This window comes from Gouania willdenowi, chromosome 5 (genome assembly GCF_900634775.1).
Source record: "Gouania willdenowi chromosome 5, fGouWil2.1, whole genome shotgun sequence".
Lineage (NCBI taxonomy): Eukaryota > Metazoa > Chordata > Actinopteri > Blenniiformes > Gobiesocidae > Gouania > Gouania willdenowi.
This window is the reverse complement of record NC_041048.1, coordinates 16844426-16858336: the sequence shown is the minus strand read 5'-3', so window position 1 is coordinate 16858336 and position 13911 is coordinate 16844426. Positions and strand designations below refer to the sequence as shown.

Here is a 13911-nt window from a genome sequence, read left to right as displayed (position 1 = left end):
TAAATAAAACACCAATTCTGAATTCAACATGTCCCCTCTCACTTTTCCATTTCCTCTCCTCCTTTGTCTTGACACAGTTGGATTTGCTGCTTAATCAGCAATGATTGATCCTGCATGTGGCCACTTCACATACCGATCAATAATCATCCTATGCAGCATGGTTATTGACTGTTATACAGTAAACCCTGTCTGCTCTTTTTATCCATACACTGACTGTCCTGAAACTCCTGCACATGCAGGAATTAAGACATCAGAATATGGAAAATGGTCAGAGAGGAATTTCACTGTCCAGGAGCAGAGAACCAGCAACCTTCTCCCCACTCACGACAACCACTCCGTCCCCTGCCACCACCTTGTGATGCTCCTTCTTTCAGCAAGGCTACCATAGTCCTTTGACGTGTGAATGTGTGTGTCTGTGTTGAATGTAATGGTAGTAATGGCTCCGGGACCTCAGAGGATCTCTTCTGGAAGCTGGATGCCCTCCAGACCTTCATCAGGGACTTACACTGGCCTGAGGACGAGTTTGCCAAACACCTGGAGAGCCGAATGCAGCTCATGTCGAGCAACATGATCGAGAACTGCGTCAAGCGGTGAGTTTTTGTCTGAATTATCACAACGTGGATATCACTTTACCGTATGTTTGATTGTAACAGTGTAATTACATTCATTGATTTGTAGCACAAGAATGGCGTTTGAGTCTAAGCTGGCAAAAAGCAGCAAGTCCACAGATTTCCGCATTTCTCCAACTTTATGCACCATGTTCAATGTGATGGTGGACGCCAAGGACCAGTCAGCTAAACTGTGTGCTATGGAGATGGGCCAAGAGGTAAAAGCGTTTTCTACAACTTTCACACACTCATTTACAAATCCAAGCATGTATGTCGATAAAAAATGTTTATCGGATAAAATCATACGCTGTGTTCGAAATGGCACATTCCGTACTATACACTACAAACTCATTCTACTCTCCTTGTATGTCTAACCCAATTTAGCAGTTAGCTCCTCTTGAATTAATACGTGAGTCAGGATGTAGCTTCCTTAACTCCACTTTATTCTCGAAGCACCACGTAAAACATTTCAACATGGAGTAAAACTGTAGAACCGAAATAAAATAGCTACTATTAGCATAGCATCATTAGCAAAGGCTAAACACACAGAAAATTAGCATATCACATGTCCGAATTTTAGTAAACCAACATAAACCCATTGGAATCTTAAAGTAATCAAAGTTCACATTATAATAAACATTCCCCACAAATAAGGCGGTGGTGTCGATGGCGCAAACACAAAACAGATGGCAGTGAATGAACTTTTCCACATGTGGCTTACAGAGCTACAGAACTAAACAAGATGGCTGACTTCCTGTCACATGCCCAAAACTGACTTTGAAAACAAAAGACTCCACTGAATAGAATAAATTAACATACAGCAGTTACTGTATATTACACAAAATTAAGGGCAGAACACTCCCCGCCCCGCCTCTGTTAAGTGCTTTAGAAGCATAACAACTAGTTACACTAGTTCCCACTTTTCCTTGTAATATCAGAATGAAGTAAATGTATTCATGGTTGATGTATTCATGCAGAAACAGTTCCACTCCCAAATTGACGATCTGATAGAGGAGAGCGTAAGAGACATGATACAACTCCTGGTCGCAAAGGTGGGATTTTTCTCAGTTACCAGACAAAAACAGTGTTTTAACGAAAAATGAGTTTGTAATTCATTTGTGATTCCTTTAAATCTCTCAGTTTGTTGCCATCCTTGAGGGAGTGTTGGCAAAAATTTCCAGATATGATGAAGGAACCCTCTTCTCCTCTTTCCTTTCATTCACGGTGAGATAAGGCTTATTTTCATCAGTTCAACTTAGTTCACTTGAAGGTTGAAAACCTTTTAAGTGTTTACTGCTTTACTGGAGATTCCTCTTGGCTTTGGGAGATGCGTATATGACTTGTTTGTTTAATTCTTTGAATGATATCATTTAATGGCACCCTTTAGATGTCAGGCCAGTGCTGTGTACATAAGATTAAAACAGATATCTTTAGAAGCTTCCAGGCTGCAAAGCACCAAATACAGTATGTGCAAAGCTCAGCTTGTCCTATTTGTTAAGATATCAAAGGGTTTGTTCTAAAAACATGCTCAAATTCTTCCCAGACGGATATCAAATGGTTATTTTTATGTTTGCACTTGAACTTCAACAGCGTTAATAGAATATACAAACCTGTAGTTTGACATAATGATACTGATGATAAGCCTTTTGTTTTGATTTTAGGTGAAAGCTGCCTCGAAATACGTGGATGTACCTGTAAGTTTACCAACACCCTGCTGTTTGAATGTCAGCCTTTGTGTGTTTACAGCTGAACCGAATGCTGTCAAATCATCCACAGTTAATTTGTGGTGCCTGAAATTGATCACATACAGCTGTGGTTTCACACAGTCTACGCTGAGCTGTGACTTACCCTCCTTCTCCTTTTGCAGAAACCGGGCATGGACGTAGCCGACGGCTATGTGACCTTTGTGCGCCACTCTCAGGATATGCTCCGTGATAAGGTCAATGAGGAGGTGTATATAGAAAGGTTATTTGATGTAAGTAAGATGCCGTCTCCTCCGAACAAAAAAAGGAGGGGCCTTCCAAAATGTGGCAAAACAACAGGACAGAAAGGGATAAGTCCCATTTTGAGACCAGGAAGCATATTTCTAGATTTATTTTTAGAACTTCTGTCGTTCTTGACTTGTCTCTTTCTTTCTGCTTCTCTTCTCTCTGAATTGTCGCTGCCCTCTGCATTCTGGTGTACATTGCCACAGTGCTTTTGGGCCTTTGTGTTCCCCCTCCCCCCCCCCAAAAAAAATACATTTTTTATCGACAAAGAGTCCATAAAAGCATCCTCAAAACAGGATTATCTGAAGCAGTGCTCTCTGTGAAAACAACCAAGCTGCCCATAGAGATCATGTAACAGGGAAGCAGGTTTTTATTTATTTTACCATAACACTAAATAATCATTAGCATGCAAAATCTAGTCAGTCTGCCTGATGATATCACTTTACCATGTGCCCTTAAACTGTTCGATCGGTAATTTACACAAATACACTGTGATGGGTCATAAATCAATTAAAAAAATGTTTCTGAACCTGCTGCTATACAAAAAACAAACAAAAAAACACTCAAAATCAAAAGCCTTGCAGCAAATATTTAGCAGTAAAAGATAGCACTCATAAAGCAAACACATGTATTACACACTTAGGACTCTAAGCTAAGTCAGTTTTTTTTTAATTATATAATAAATACACAGATTCAGCTCTACTGTTTATTCTGAGACTTTAACCCACCTAATCCCTCTAATCAGAGGATCTTAAGAAAACCCCCACACACTTAAACAACGCCAACCATCAGGGAATTAACTCACTGCTTTCTAGCTGTTGCTAACATCCATTTTACCTACTGACCTCACTGAGATCATTCATTCATCTTCTCGCCTGCTTAGTCCTGTTATGCATGGGGACTATGATCAGCTCTTATCTGGCGCTGGGCGAGGAGACACTGGACTGGGCACCATTCCATCACAGGGCACACACAAACAGAACATTACTCAAAATCCCAAGAGCAATCCATACCCTCAACATAACATAACATAACATAACATAACATAACATAACATAACATAACATAACATAACATAACATAACATAACATAACATAGCATAGCATAGCATAGCATAGCATAGCATAGCATAGCATAACATAACATAACATAACATAACATAACATAACATAACATAACATAGCATAGCATAGCATAGCATAGCATAGCATAGCATAGCATAGCATAACATAACATAACATAACATAACATAACATAACATAACATAACATAACATAGCATAGCATAGCATAGCATAGCATAGCATAGCATAGCATACTAGTTTTGGGATGGTGGGAGGAAACCTGAGTACCAATATGGGGAGAACATGCAAACTCTACACAAAGAAGGATGTAAGTGCACATCACCCAGACCCTTTTTGTTGAAAGGCAGATGTACTAACCTCAATACCATACTGCCATACTGAAATAACCTAAAATACATGCGTCAAATTCAAGGGCCAGGGACCAAATCCGGCCCTTAAAAACATCCAATTTGTCCTGCAGGAGAAAGTCAAAATGACAGAGAAAACATGAATCATTGTGTAATTACTAGGGGTGTTGAAAAGAAAATTGTTTGCGCGATTCTCGGATCGATTCAAAATACATCTATATAGATTTTTTAGACGTAACTGCACAAAGAAGTGCTCTGAAACCTGGGCATGTTGACCAGTTTGTGTTTTTTCAATAAAATCTAAAAAGAAAATACTAACTTTCTGCATTGATTTGTTGTTCTAGGTATTTACCTCAGTCATGTTGCACTAAAGCCAAAGTTGGTTTAAAAGCCACAGGCAGATTGTATGTTATTTTTTTATTTTAAGTTGTTGGCACATGACACGTTAAAACCAATGTTTTAAGTGTAAAATATGGCAATAAAACATATTTCATACATAATGTTCTCATGAAGGTGTACACATTTACTGATTACTTGTTTCTTAAGTCATATATTTAAAAAAAAAAAAAAAATGCAATAATCGCCTTATACTTTAATATCGGGATATATCGTATCGCGTCGAATCGTGAACTATGTATCGGGATAAAAATCGTATCGCCAGATGCCAGGCAATACACACCCTAGTATATTACTAACTAAATAAATTATAGATATCTCAGTCCCTCCAAATACACACATTCAATATATAAAAAACAAAACGAAACAAAAACCTCGTAATTTTCTTAAAATCCTGCAATTATCCAAATTAAATCATTTTACAAAATGTCCCCAAATTGAATAAAAACTGGTCCCAAAATTAAGGAAATTTAAGGTTGCTTGAATATTATTGCTACCTTCCATAATTTATACATTGATGATACATGGAAGTAAAATCTAGGGCACATTAATAATGAAATTGCTAATTTTCCCGCTTAAAATCTGTGGCCCAGTTAAGGACAAACTGTTCCGTATTTGGAACTAAAATGAGTTTGAAAGCTCTGCCTTGAAATAAAAAAGCTAAGCTTTAACGAAGCCACACAGACATTGTTTAAACTTCATGGGGCTCGTAAGTAAAATTAGGAAAACTTGGGGAAATATTCCTCAAGGGGGAAACAAACTGCTGGAGGAGGATGGAACCAGTTTGTTGGAGGGTAGAGAGAGCACTGTCTTAACAAACATAATCCTAATGGGATACATTGACTTGAATGTGTCCTCCATGTGTTGTCTGATACGACACATAAAGTGTGTGCTTCATGTCATTCAGAGACTGTTTGTATAGACCTGTGTGTTTACAGGTGTGTGACGGCTTTGTGTGATTTCTAGATTCTTTCTTTGTGTGAGGCAGTGACGTCAAAGTCTTAATGTGTGACAGACGCTCAGATTTACTCCGATTACTTCTTCGTCTGTTTGTGTGTTGACACTCGAGGCAGGACTCATGTGTCAGATTACTGTAGTTATTTATTTATTTTTTGGGGGGGTTGTCATAAAAGGGGTTTGCTTCTGTCCTTGAGGTCCATCCCGTGTGTGTTGTTTACAGATGTAGAGTTTGACAAACTGCTGTGACAGCAGTTAAACAACAGGGCTTACTCACACCATGAATGTTCCAGCATTTTAATACTTTCTGTTGCTTGTTATTGTTGACCTCTTTCATTTGAATGCATTTCCACCTGTCCATTCGCATGCATGTGACCCTCGCTCCGAGATGCTGCATAGACTCTGTCTCTCTTTCTTTCACTAATTTAATTCAATTCTTTTGAACTCCTCTTTTCTAATTAACACCATTCCTGCTACCTCCTCTCTTCAAAAAAAAAAAGAAAAAAAAAAAAAAGTGGCACTTATCTCTAGCATTGCGTTGTTTTATCACATTATGTTGGTTGGCATGGTTTTAGAGTCAAATAATCTTCCTGTGTACATCTTCTAGCATGACCCTCCTTCTCAGAAACTCTTGCCTCATTTGCACATAGAGCAGTCTCCCTCAGCACGTACTCAGCCCACATGCGAGGTCTGCATGCACTGCACGTTCAACTCGACTGTGAAGTGGACAGGCATCCGCATACCTCACCTTTCAAACCGTCAGCTAATCCCGAGACACCCCTCCTTTCCCCCCCCAAAAAAAGGAAACTCATCCGCCTAACAAATTAACACCTCTCACACTCAGAATTGAAGCCAGCAAACCATTTTTTCCCTCTGCTTTTCTGCTTATTCTCACAAGTTTAAAGTTGCCTCCTTTTCCCCCAAAGGTACGATCACTGCTGCTTTCAGGCCTGCGTGCTGTTCTCTTGTAACTTTAAATGTAAACACTCTGGGGAAAGTGGCCCCAAAGCAAGCTGGAGGAGGGATACAAGGAAATAGCACCACTGCTCTCTGCCTGCAAACCATTGACTCATTTTCATACTCTTTTTTCTTTTGCAAACAAACTCTTGACAAAACTATAGTTTCAATACTCCTTTCTTAGTATGAGTCAAATCAATTTAACGACACCTACGCAATCTCTAGGCAGTGTTTTTTACGCTTTGCTCCACACTTGGTGATGTCAAGATAGTTCATTTGTTGTTTTACAGAAGGCTTAGGGGCTGATTCATGAGATAGCAGAGCAGTGTGTAACTAATCAAAATATAAAAGTCACCATTTTTCAATATTATGTCTCCAATATGTTAACCTAAAACTTGCACACGGCCAGTTGATATCTTGAGAATGACCATTTATGGTTTGTGGCACTCAAGCAGTTTATGCATGTAAACTCAGCATCCAATGGTAAAAAAAAAAAAAAAACAGAAACCCAAACTATTTCCTTAAGGAACTAAAACACCTGCCCCTAGTAGTACAAATAGCATCACCCCTAACTTTACCAGTGCTACAAGTGGAACCCCCCCCCCCCCCACCCACCCACCCACAAAATCCCTCGTAATGAACCTTGTTCTTTCTTTCATCAATCCCATTAGACTCCAAGCCACCAAAGTCACTAACACACACACAATAACACACACACGGGATATAAATATATTGAAACAAAAAAAAAACAGAGCACATGATGTTTAAAATGAAATAAAGAAATGAGCTGAGTTCTGTGGCTGTTGTTAGAGGACCACAAACAAAATACGATCAAAGGCAGCTTTGCTTCCCAGGATAGAGATGACAAAGGACAGGTGCCACCCATTAGGAGCAAGGTTTCCCTCACTCCCACTGGGACGGCACACAGCTTCATCCCAGAAATATTAGTTATACTTTATAATTAAAACATCATAAATAATGGCAATTATGATACGTACAGAAAGATGAAGATATGATATCTAATTTTTGGTTGAGTTCGAGAAGTTAAGACAATCTAAAGTATTAAATAAATGTTATCACCAGCACTCAATTCAATTCAATTGAACTTTATTTGTATAGCGCAATTTACAACAAAGTCATCTCAATGCGCTTATCAAAACATAAAATTCATAATAAGAAAGAAAAACTCCAACAAGATCCTCATGAGTGCATGTAATGCCTAGTTTCATACCTTTGATGTGTGTCTGTGTGTTTTGCTGGAGAGTGCTGTGTTCATGTGTTTCAGCAATGGTACACTGCCACTATGAACCTCCTGGGGACCTGGCTCACTGAGCGCATGGATCAGCAGCTCCACGTCTACCAACTGAAGATCCTCATCAGGATCACAAAGGTAGGTCAGCAGAGCCTGTCACAGATCAGTGAAGAGTTCTGACTTCAGGTGTTTCCGCCCTCCATGTAGAAAAAGTACAGAGACTTCCGTCTGCAGGGTGTCCTCGACTCCACCCTGAACAGCAAAATGTACGACACGGTGCGTAACAGGCTGACCCTGGAGGAGGCCACGGCTTCAGTGAGAGAAGGAGGCATGCAGGGCATCTCTATGAAGGACAGTGATGAGGAGGATGATGAGGATGACTAGAGCCTGTGCAGCCATGTCCCATTAAAACCAGCCCCTTACCGTGTCCTCCCCCCTCCACCCTTTCATCCTTTTCACACTTTTGACGTTAGCCTGGTTACTGATGCATGTACCAACTCCGATAGTCACTCTAGGACCTCTTTGTCAGCTCGAAAAGCCTATGAAGGAACTAATAACTATAAAAAATAGTACTTATAATAAAGAGAATCAATATAAAAAGAGAGAAAAATAACCATGATTGGCAGTTTAGCTATGTCATGATAAAGATAGCACCAATCTTTGATTCATTCATTTCTAAAGTTCATTTCTGTGTTACTAAGCAATATGGGAACCATTTGTTTGACAATGTTGAGTGAGATCAATAGGTGTGTCCCTGTCCAATGCAAATCTATATGGCGCTTCTTTGTCGTATTCTACATTCATTAATGGTACATTGTCGTAATGAAAGTGTGTGGACCCTTCTCTTTGTCTGTTTGTCTGTTTTTAAGTGAATGCCAACTGCTTTAAACTATAAAAAAAAAAATAACATGAATTTATTTACAGCCATAAAGATAGCTGTCGTCTACTCTGTGTTAGTGACATCATCAGGATGTTTCACCTGAACGTTTGGACCTAAACGTATGTTTAGGCATTTCAAACCATGTGGTTTCATCTCACTGACTGATTCTACAGGATTTTTGAATCCCATTGAGTAAATATAGAGATGAAAGATTCTCATAGCTCCATTTTGATAACTTGGGATATACTATTTTTATTTCAACATTCAAAGGCCTTCGAACAGGTTGTATTTTAATTAAGTTGCACTTTTACAAAGAAAAGAGCATTTTTTTAAAGAATCAAATAAAGTTGGTCTGTCTTTGTTCTGTAACTGTGTAGAATGAAATGTCTGGCATTTGTTTGGGTCTCTGTTGTTTTGTATATATTATATAAATATATATAAATATAAAATGCTGTACATTGCATTCTGAGCCATCGCTGCATGTCCATGGGTTCCCACCCTTCCCGAAACGCTTTGTTTTCTGTGTGACATTATCTGGTGGATTCATTCTTGCTTTTGCCTTATGAAAGCCAACAGTTGTAATATGCAAGAGCTGTTGCCTCAAAATAAAAAATTATTGTACATGTGTATAATTGTATCTGTGTGGTTTTTTTTTGTCTTTTTCATACCAACAGCACCTCCAACTCCCTGACCTGTGTAGCTATGCTGGACAACAATATTTCAAACAAAACCAAAATGTGTGAAGAAAGTCGATGCCAAATCATGATTGTTTATTATAATCTATACCTAATTTAATAAATACAGTATATCAGACATTAATAGAATATGTGAACACATTTTAATCAATAAGAATAGTATAGAAATATTATAGATGTACAAATTACAGTGACATTATTTTCATGTACACTGACCTCGACACGGCAGGTTAAGTTTAAAACTGAGAACAGAAGAATAGTTTAAAAATTAAATAATAATGAACACATCTGAAGCACCTGCTCGTCTGTTGAACAAAACTTTAGGTTATGTATATAACCCCAGTTCTATGAGTAAGATAAGTGAGATGTCTCACTATGGGAGGCAATCTCCATTCCTCTGAAGTATTATTTCAATCTGCCAATCGTGATTGGCCAGTGAAGCGCGTTCGTCTGCTAGGGAACCACCCACCTTCTATAAAAGGAGGACACGGACAGACGCACACCATTCAAAATAAGCACCTCTTCTCGTCCGAGAGCAAGAAGGGCAGTCTGATGAGACATCTCACTCATATTACTCATAGAAACAGGGTTATATTCATAATATTTTGTGAGATGTCTCACTATGGGATATGGAAACTTCCTTGTGCGATCCATAATGAGATGACATAGTGCCTCCAGGGCAGAAGTCTGATCACATCAAGCCATGCACGGGGCTGAAACATCAAGCATGTAAAAGCGAACAAACGTGAGGGGCGAGGTCCAACTCATAGCCGCACAGATGTCCTGGACAGACATTCCCCGGAACAAAGCCCAGGATGTGGCAAGACCCCGAGTCGAGTGTGCACGCAGACTAGAGTTTAGATCGGGCCAAAAAAATCCAGCCTGAACCGATCCAGGCCAGCGGGCATAAAGCCCGACCCATTAACTTAAATTGTAGACACGAGCCAGACGTAAATTATCATTTTATTGAAAGTATTGCTGCCGGTAAATTAGTTGCACGGTGCCTCACGCGGCCAGGGGGGGGCGTGCACACGCACCGCAGCTCTGCCCAAAAGGTATTGTAATGATGTGACTCGAGCCATTATCACAGTTTTACAGGCTTTAATGGAGGTCGTAGTAAAACGCCAAAAATAAACAATGAAACACACAAAGAACCGTCTTACACCGTCATACACTCACACTACCGTGGGAACAGAATTGTTCACTCTTTTCCCCGCTTACGCCCGCCCTTTCCCCAGCCTCCCAGCCAAACAACACTCAGAACAGGACACACATTGGCAGAGAAAGCTGCGTGTAGCCATGATGCCTTCTTGGCCATGGGAAATCACATCAGTTAAGCACTGAATACACACAAGTGGAAGATAGAACCCAGTCCGTTACAGCGTTCCAGACCAGACCGGGCGGCACGTGCGTGAAGCGTGGATCTGACTGAAGCACGCAATCATATTTGTGCTCTGTGCTCCAGCAGCAAGTGAGTAATGAGCAAAATCAGCAAATAATATTCAGTGAATGTGAACGCTGAAACACAACGCTGCCAATATCCCGTCCCACTACAAATCACTTTAGAATTGATTCCACAACAATTTAGAAGTGTTTTTGTGTTTATTAAAAAATAATATGAATGTAATAGAGATAAAAAATAAAAAATAAAATAAATTTAAAAAAGTGAAAAATGAAGCCAGAGCCCGGCCCAGCACAACAGCTGAGGAAAATGAGCCCGAACTCGAGTAATGAAGTCCCAGACCCTGACAGGAGTAAGTCAAAGCAATAGCCTCCATCACCCGGTGTGAGCGTGGGGCGATCTCCTCCTGTAATATACACGGACAGACTCTCCGTGGGCCTGAGAATGAATTGTGCCGGCAAAACGGGGAGGGACAGATGCAAATTGCAGCCTGTAACCCTTCGACATCGTTTGTAACACCCAAGGCAGAGCCGCGAGTGCTCTCCATCCCTCCATCCTCAGGGAGAGAAAGGTCAAGGACTGCATAACCTGAGGCGGCTCAACCGGATAACAGTGGAGCCCCCTCATGGCAGCGGGCCGTACGTCACAAAAGGGTCCATCCACAGCGCATTGGAGCTCTCTGCCGGTGGCCACCCAACTAACAACAGAGGGACCTCCCGCACAGTGGAGGAGCCCCCTGTCGGTGGAACAGGGCAACGACGGGGAATCCGCCGTTAACGACCAGGAGGGGGCCGGTCACTACTGTGTTTATTGTGGCAGACATTGCTTTCGCATGATGTGGCCCTGGCTTTCAACATATAGGTGCGAGCAATGAACACATCACTCTGTGTTGAACATGTGTGTGAGTACGTGCTTGTGGACATGTAGGGGGGGCAACAACCGAACGTCCTGCGGAACCAGTCTGTCTCTCTCAAACGGACGGGACGTGAACAGTCCGAGAATGCACGGGTGAAAGCAAAATAGAGAAAGCTGGAAAACGATTCTCACCGGAGGAGAATAAAACGGTCAGGTCGTCTTTTCCTTCCTCCTCGTCTTCCTGTGCTGAGCAGGCTGTGCTGGCGCAACAGGAGCCGGAGCTGCAGGGATACCGGGCCAAGTGGGCAGGCCTCGTCGAGGCTGTGGCGGAGCCAGCCGGGGAACAGAAGGTCTCGCCATCTTAAACTGTGGACCTTGGGGAGCAGTCTGAGCGGTTTCCTGGGGAGACTCATCATCTCTCTTTTTCTCCTCGCAGTGCCGCTGCATAGAAGATAAAGCGAAGCCGAAAATCCCCTGAGGAACAACTGGGCATTCAGGATATCGCTTTTTCCTGCATCAGAAAGTTCTCAGGGTCCTGAGACATAGCGAAATCCTCACAGAGTTCATCCTGGTAGGCAGTGAGGAGAGAGAGGACATTCAGCTTCCTGACAGAGAGCAGCAGCTGCATATGTCCTACCGGACAGATCTGACTGGAAACGGTTTGCTCTGGATGGCAACACGGGCCTCTGAGGGGAGACAGCAGGCTGTCGTAGGAGCATGTGAGCTGCAACAAGGGGCTGCACCAACAACATACAAAGCAGTCTGAGGCTCTCCTTCACCTCACTGTCGAGGGATGAGGTACCTGACACAGGGGTTTTCCCGGTGAACAAACGGTCCCTCCAAGGATGCGCTACTTCAACGAGCAGCTCAGGAAAGACAGAAAGGATTTGTCTCCGAGCGTCCTTTGAGAGCTTCTTCCCTTCGTAGTGGGACCTGGTGGTCTCAGTCACTACGGCGGGCCACGGAATGGCCAGTCGAGCCGCAGTGCATTTACACACGTCCACCGTGTCCAGGCTGGGAAGATAGGAGACGGGCGTGGAGCCCCTATTTCCTCCTGCGAGACTACAGAGGCGGCAGGATGCTCGCCCCGAGTCAGGCTGATGAAAGGTTTGTCCTCCTCATCTACACCAATGTCAAAAGTGTCAGAGGAGTCTTCATCAAACTCTCCACAGTCAATAACAAGGGCGTCCTTGTGAAGCGAGGAGGGAGCTGCCAGGTCGAGCTGGGAACCCCAGCTGGAACCTTGAGCAGCTGCAGTTTCTAAGTCTCTAGTTCACCCTTCTCGACGGGGATGCCGCGAGGAGGGAAGGAGTCCTGCTTGGACAGGTTAACATGGCATGCCAGTCTCCTGTGGAGGCTTTGTGCGTTAAATACGGTGCAAAGTAGACACGGACCCAGAGTTTCAATTGCCATATGGGCATGTTCCAGACCCAGGCAGTTGGAACATACTTTGTGCCTGTCTTTAGTGGAAATTTTTCCCCCACATGGACAGAGGCAAGCCCCAGAGCATCCCCGCTCCCTCAGTGAGAGGGGCCTTGGCTTCCATCACCGCGTGACGCAGTTACGAGAGCAGGTGTCTTAGCTTCCACTACCACGAGGCAGCTAGCACAGGTGCTAGCAGGGATGCAGGCCAACATGTACTGGACAGTCTCAGACATCAAGGACAGCGTTGGTTTTTGAGACGGCAGCTGGTTTGCTTGTGTCTGAAGTAGTCTGTAGTATCTGGAGCTGGAGCCGGGCTACACACTTTTGTGAGAGCCCAGAGGGAGGACCACCTGCGCACGTGCCCGTAGGCTCCGAGGGCAGTGGGACTGAGCTGACAGTGAGGTGTGCTGAGGTCAGTACGCGCCAGCCTTGGGGCACGGAGTGTGCAGCGCTGCTGCTTCGGCACACGCTGGTCCCCAGCGGCTCTCTCACTCAGGTGTTAGCCCCGCTGGGGACCAACGTGTGCCGAAGGAGCAGCGTTGGAAGAAGCCGTCAGCCGGAGTTGAGGACAGCACCTACCAAGCAAAGCAAGATAAGAGCTGTTATACCTACCTTCTCGACCTGTTGTGGTCTAAAGCAGGCGCTAATTCTGCCAGCTTCTGTCAACTGGAAAAGGAATCCGCCTGTGGACAGTTAAACTGGCAAAATATCACGAGATAGCTGAGAGGAGAAGAGGTGTTTGAATGGTGTGCGTCTGTCCGAGTCCTCCTTTTATAGGAGGTGGGTGGCTCCCTAGCAGACGGACGCACTTCACCGGCCACTCAGGATTGGCAGATTGAAATAATGCTTCTGAGGAATACAGACAGAGGTTGCATCCCATAGTGAGACATCGCACAAAATATTATGAAATAGAATTGCACTTTAAATGATATTTAGCTGGCATTTGCATGTGCTAGTCAAAATATAAAGTAATCACAGTGTATGGACACTCCTAATATCAATAGAGCAGAGAAGAAAAAGTTAAACGGAAAAGTCTCTGCGTCACTTCAGGAACACGCAGGTAT

At 42.8% G+C, this 13911-nt stretch overlaps 1 protein-coding gene across 15 annotated transcripts in view; it reads left to right on the top strand.

The window, feature by feature from the left end:
- The window catches only part of cadpsb (Ca2+-dependent activator protein for secretion b), an 89058-nt gene extending 79961 nt beyond the window's left edge, over positions 1-9097 (top strand). For all 15 annotated transcript variants that reach the window (XM_028447454.1, XM_028447452.1, XM_028447457.1 and 12 more), the window contains 8 exons: positions 435-590; positions 679-826; positions 1586-1660; positions 1749-1832; positions 2270-2302; positions 2476-2583; positions 7624-7728; positions 7798-9097. In XM_028447454.1, coding sequence (XP_028303255.1) covers positions 435-590; positions 679-826; positions 1586-1660; positions 1749-1832; positions 2270-2302; positions 2476-2583; positions 7624-7728; positions 7798-7974 — 886 coding nt within the window. In that variant the 3' untranslated portion in view covers positions 7975-9097. The remainder of the gene's footprint in view (positions 1-434; positions 591-678; positions 827-1585; positions 1661-1748; positions 1833-2269; positions 2303-2475; positions 2584-7623; positions 7729-7797) is intronic.
- Positions 9098-13911: the final 4814 nt, after the last annotated feature.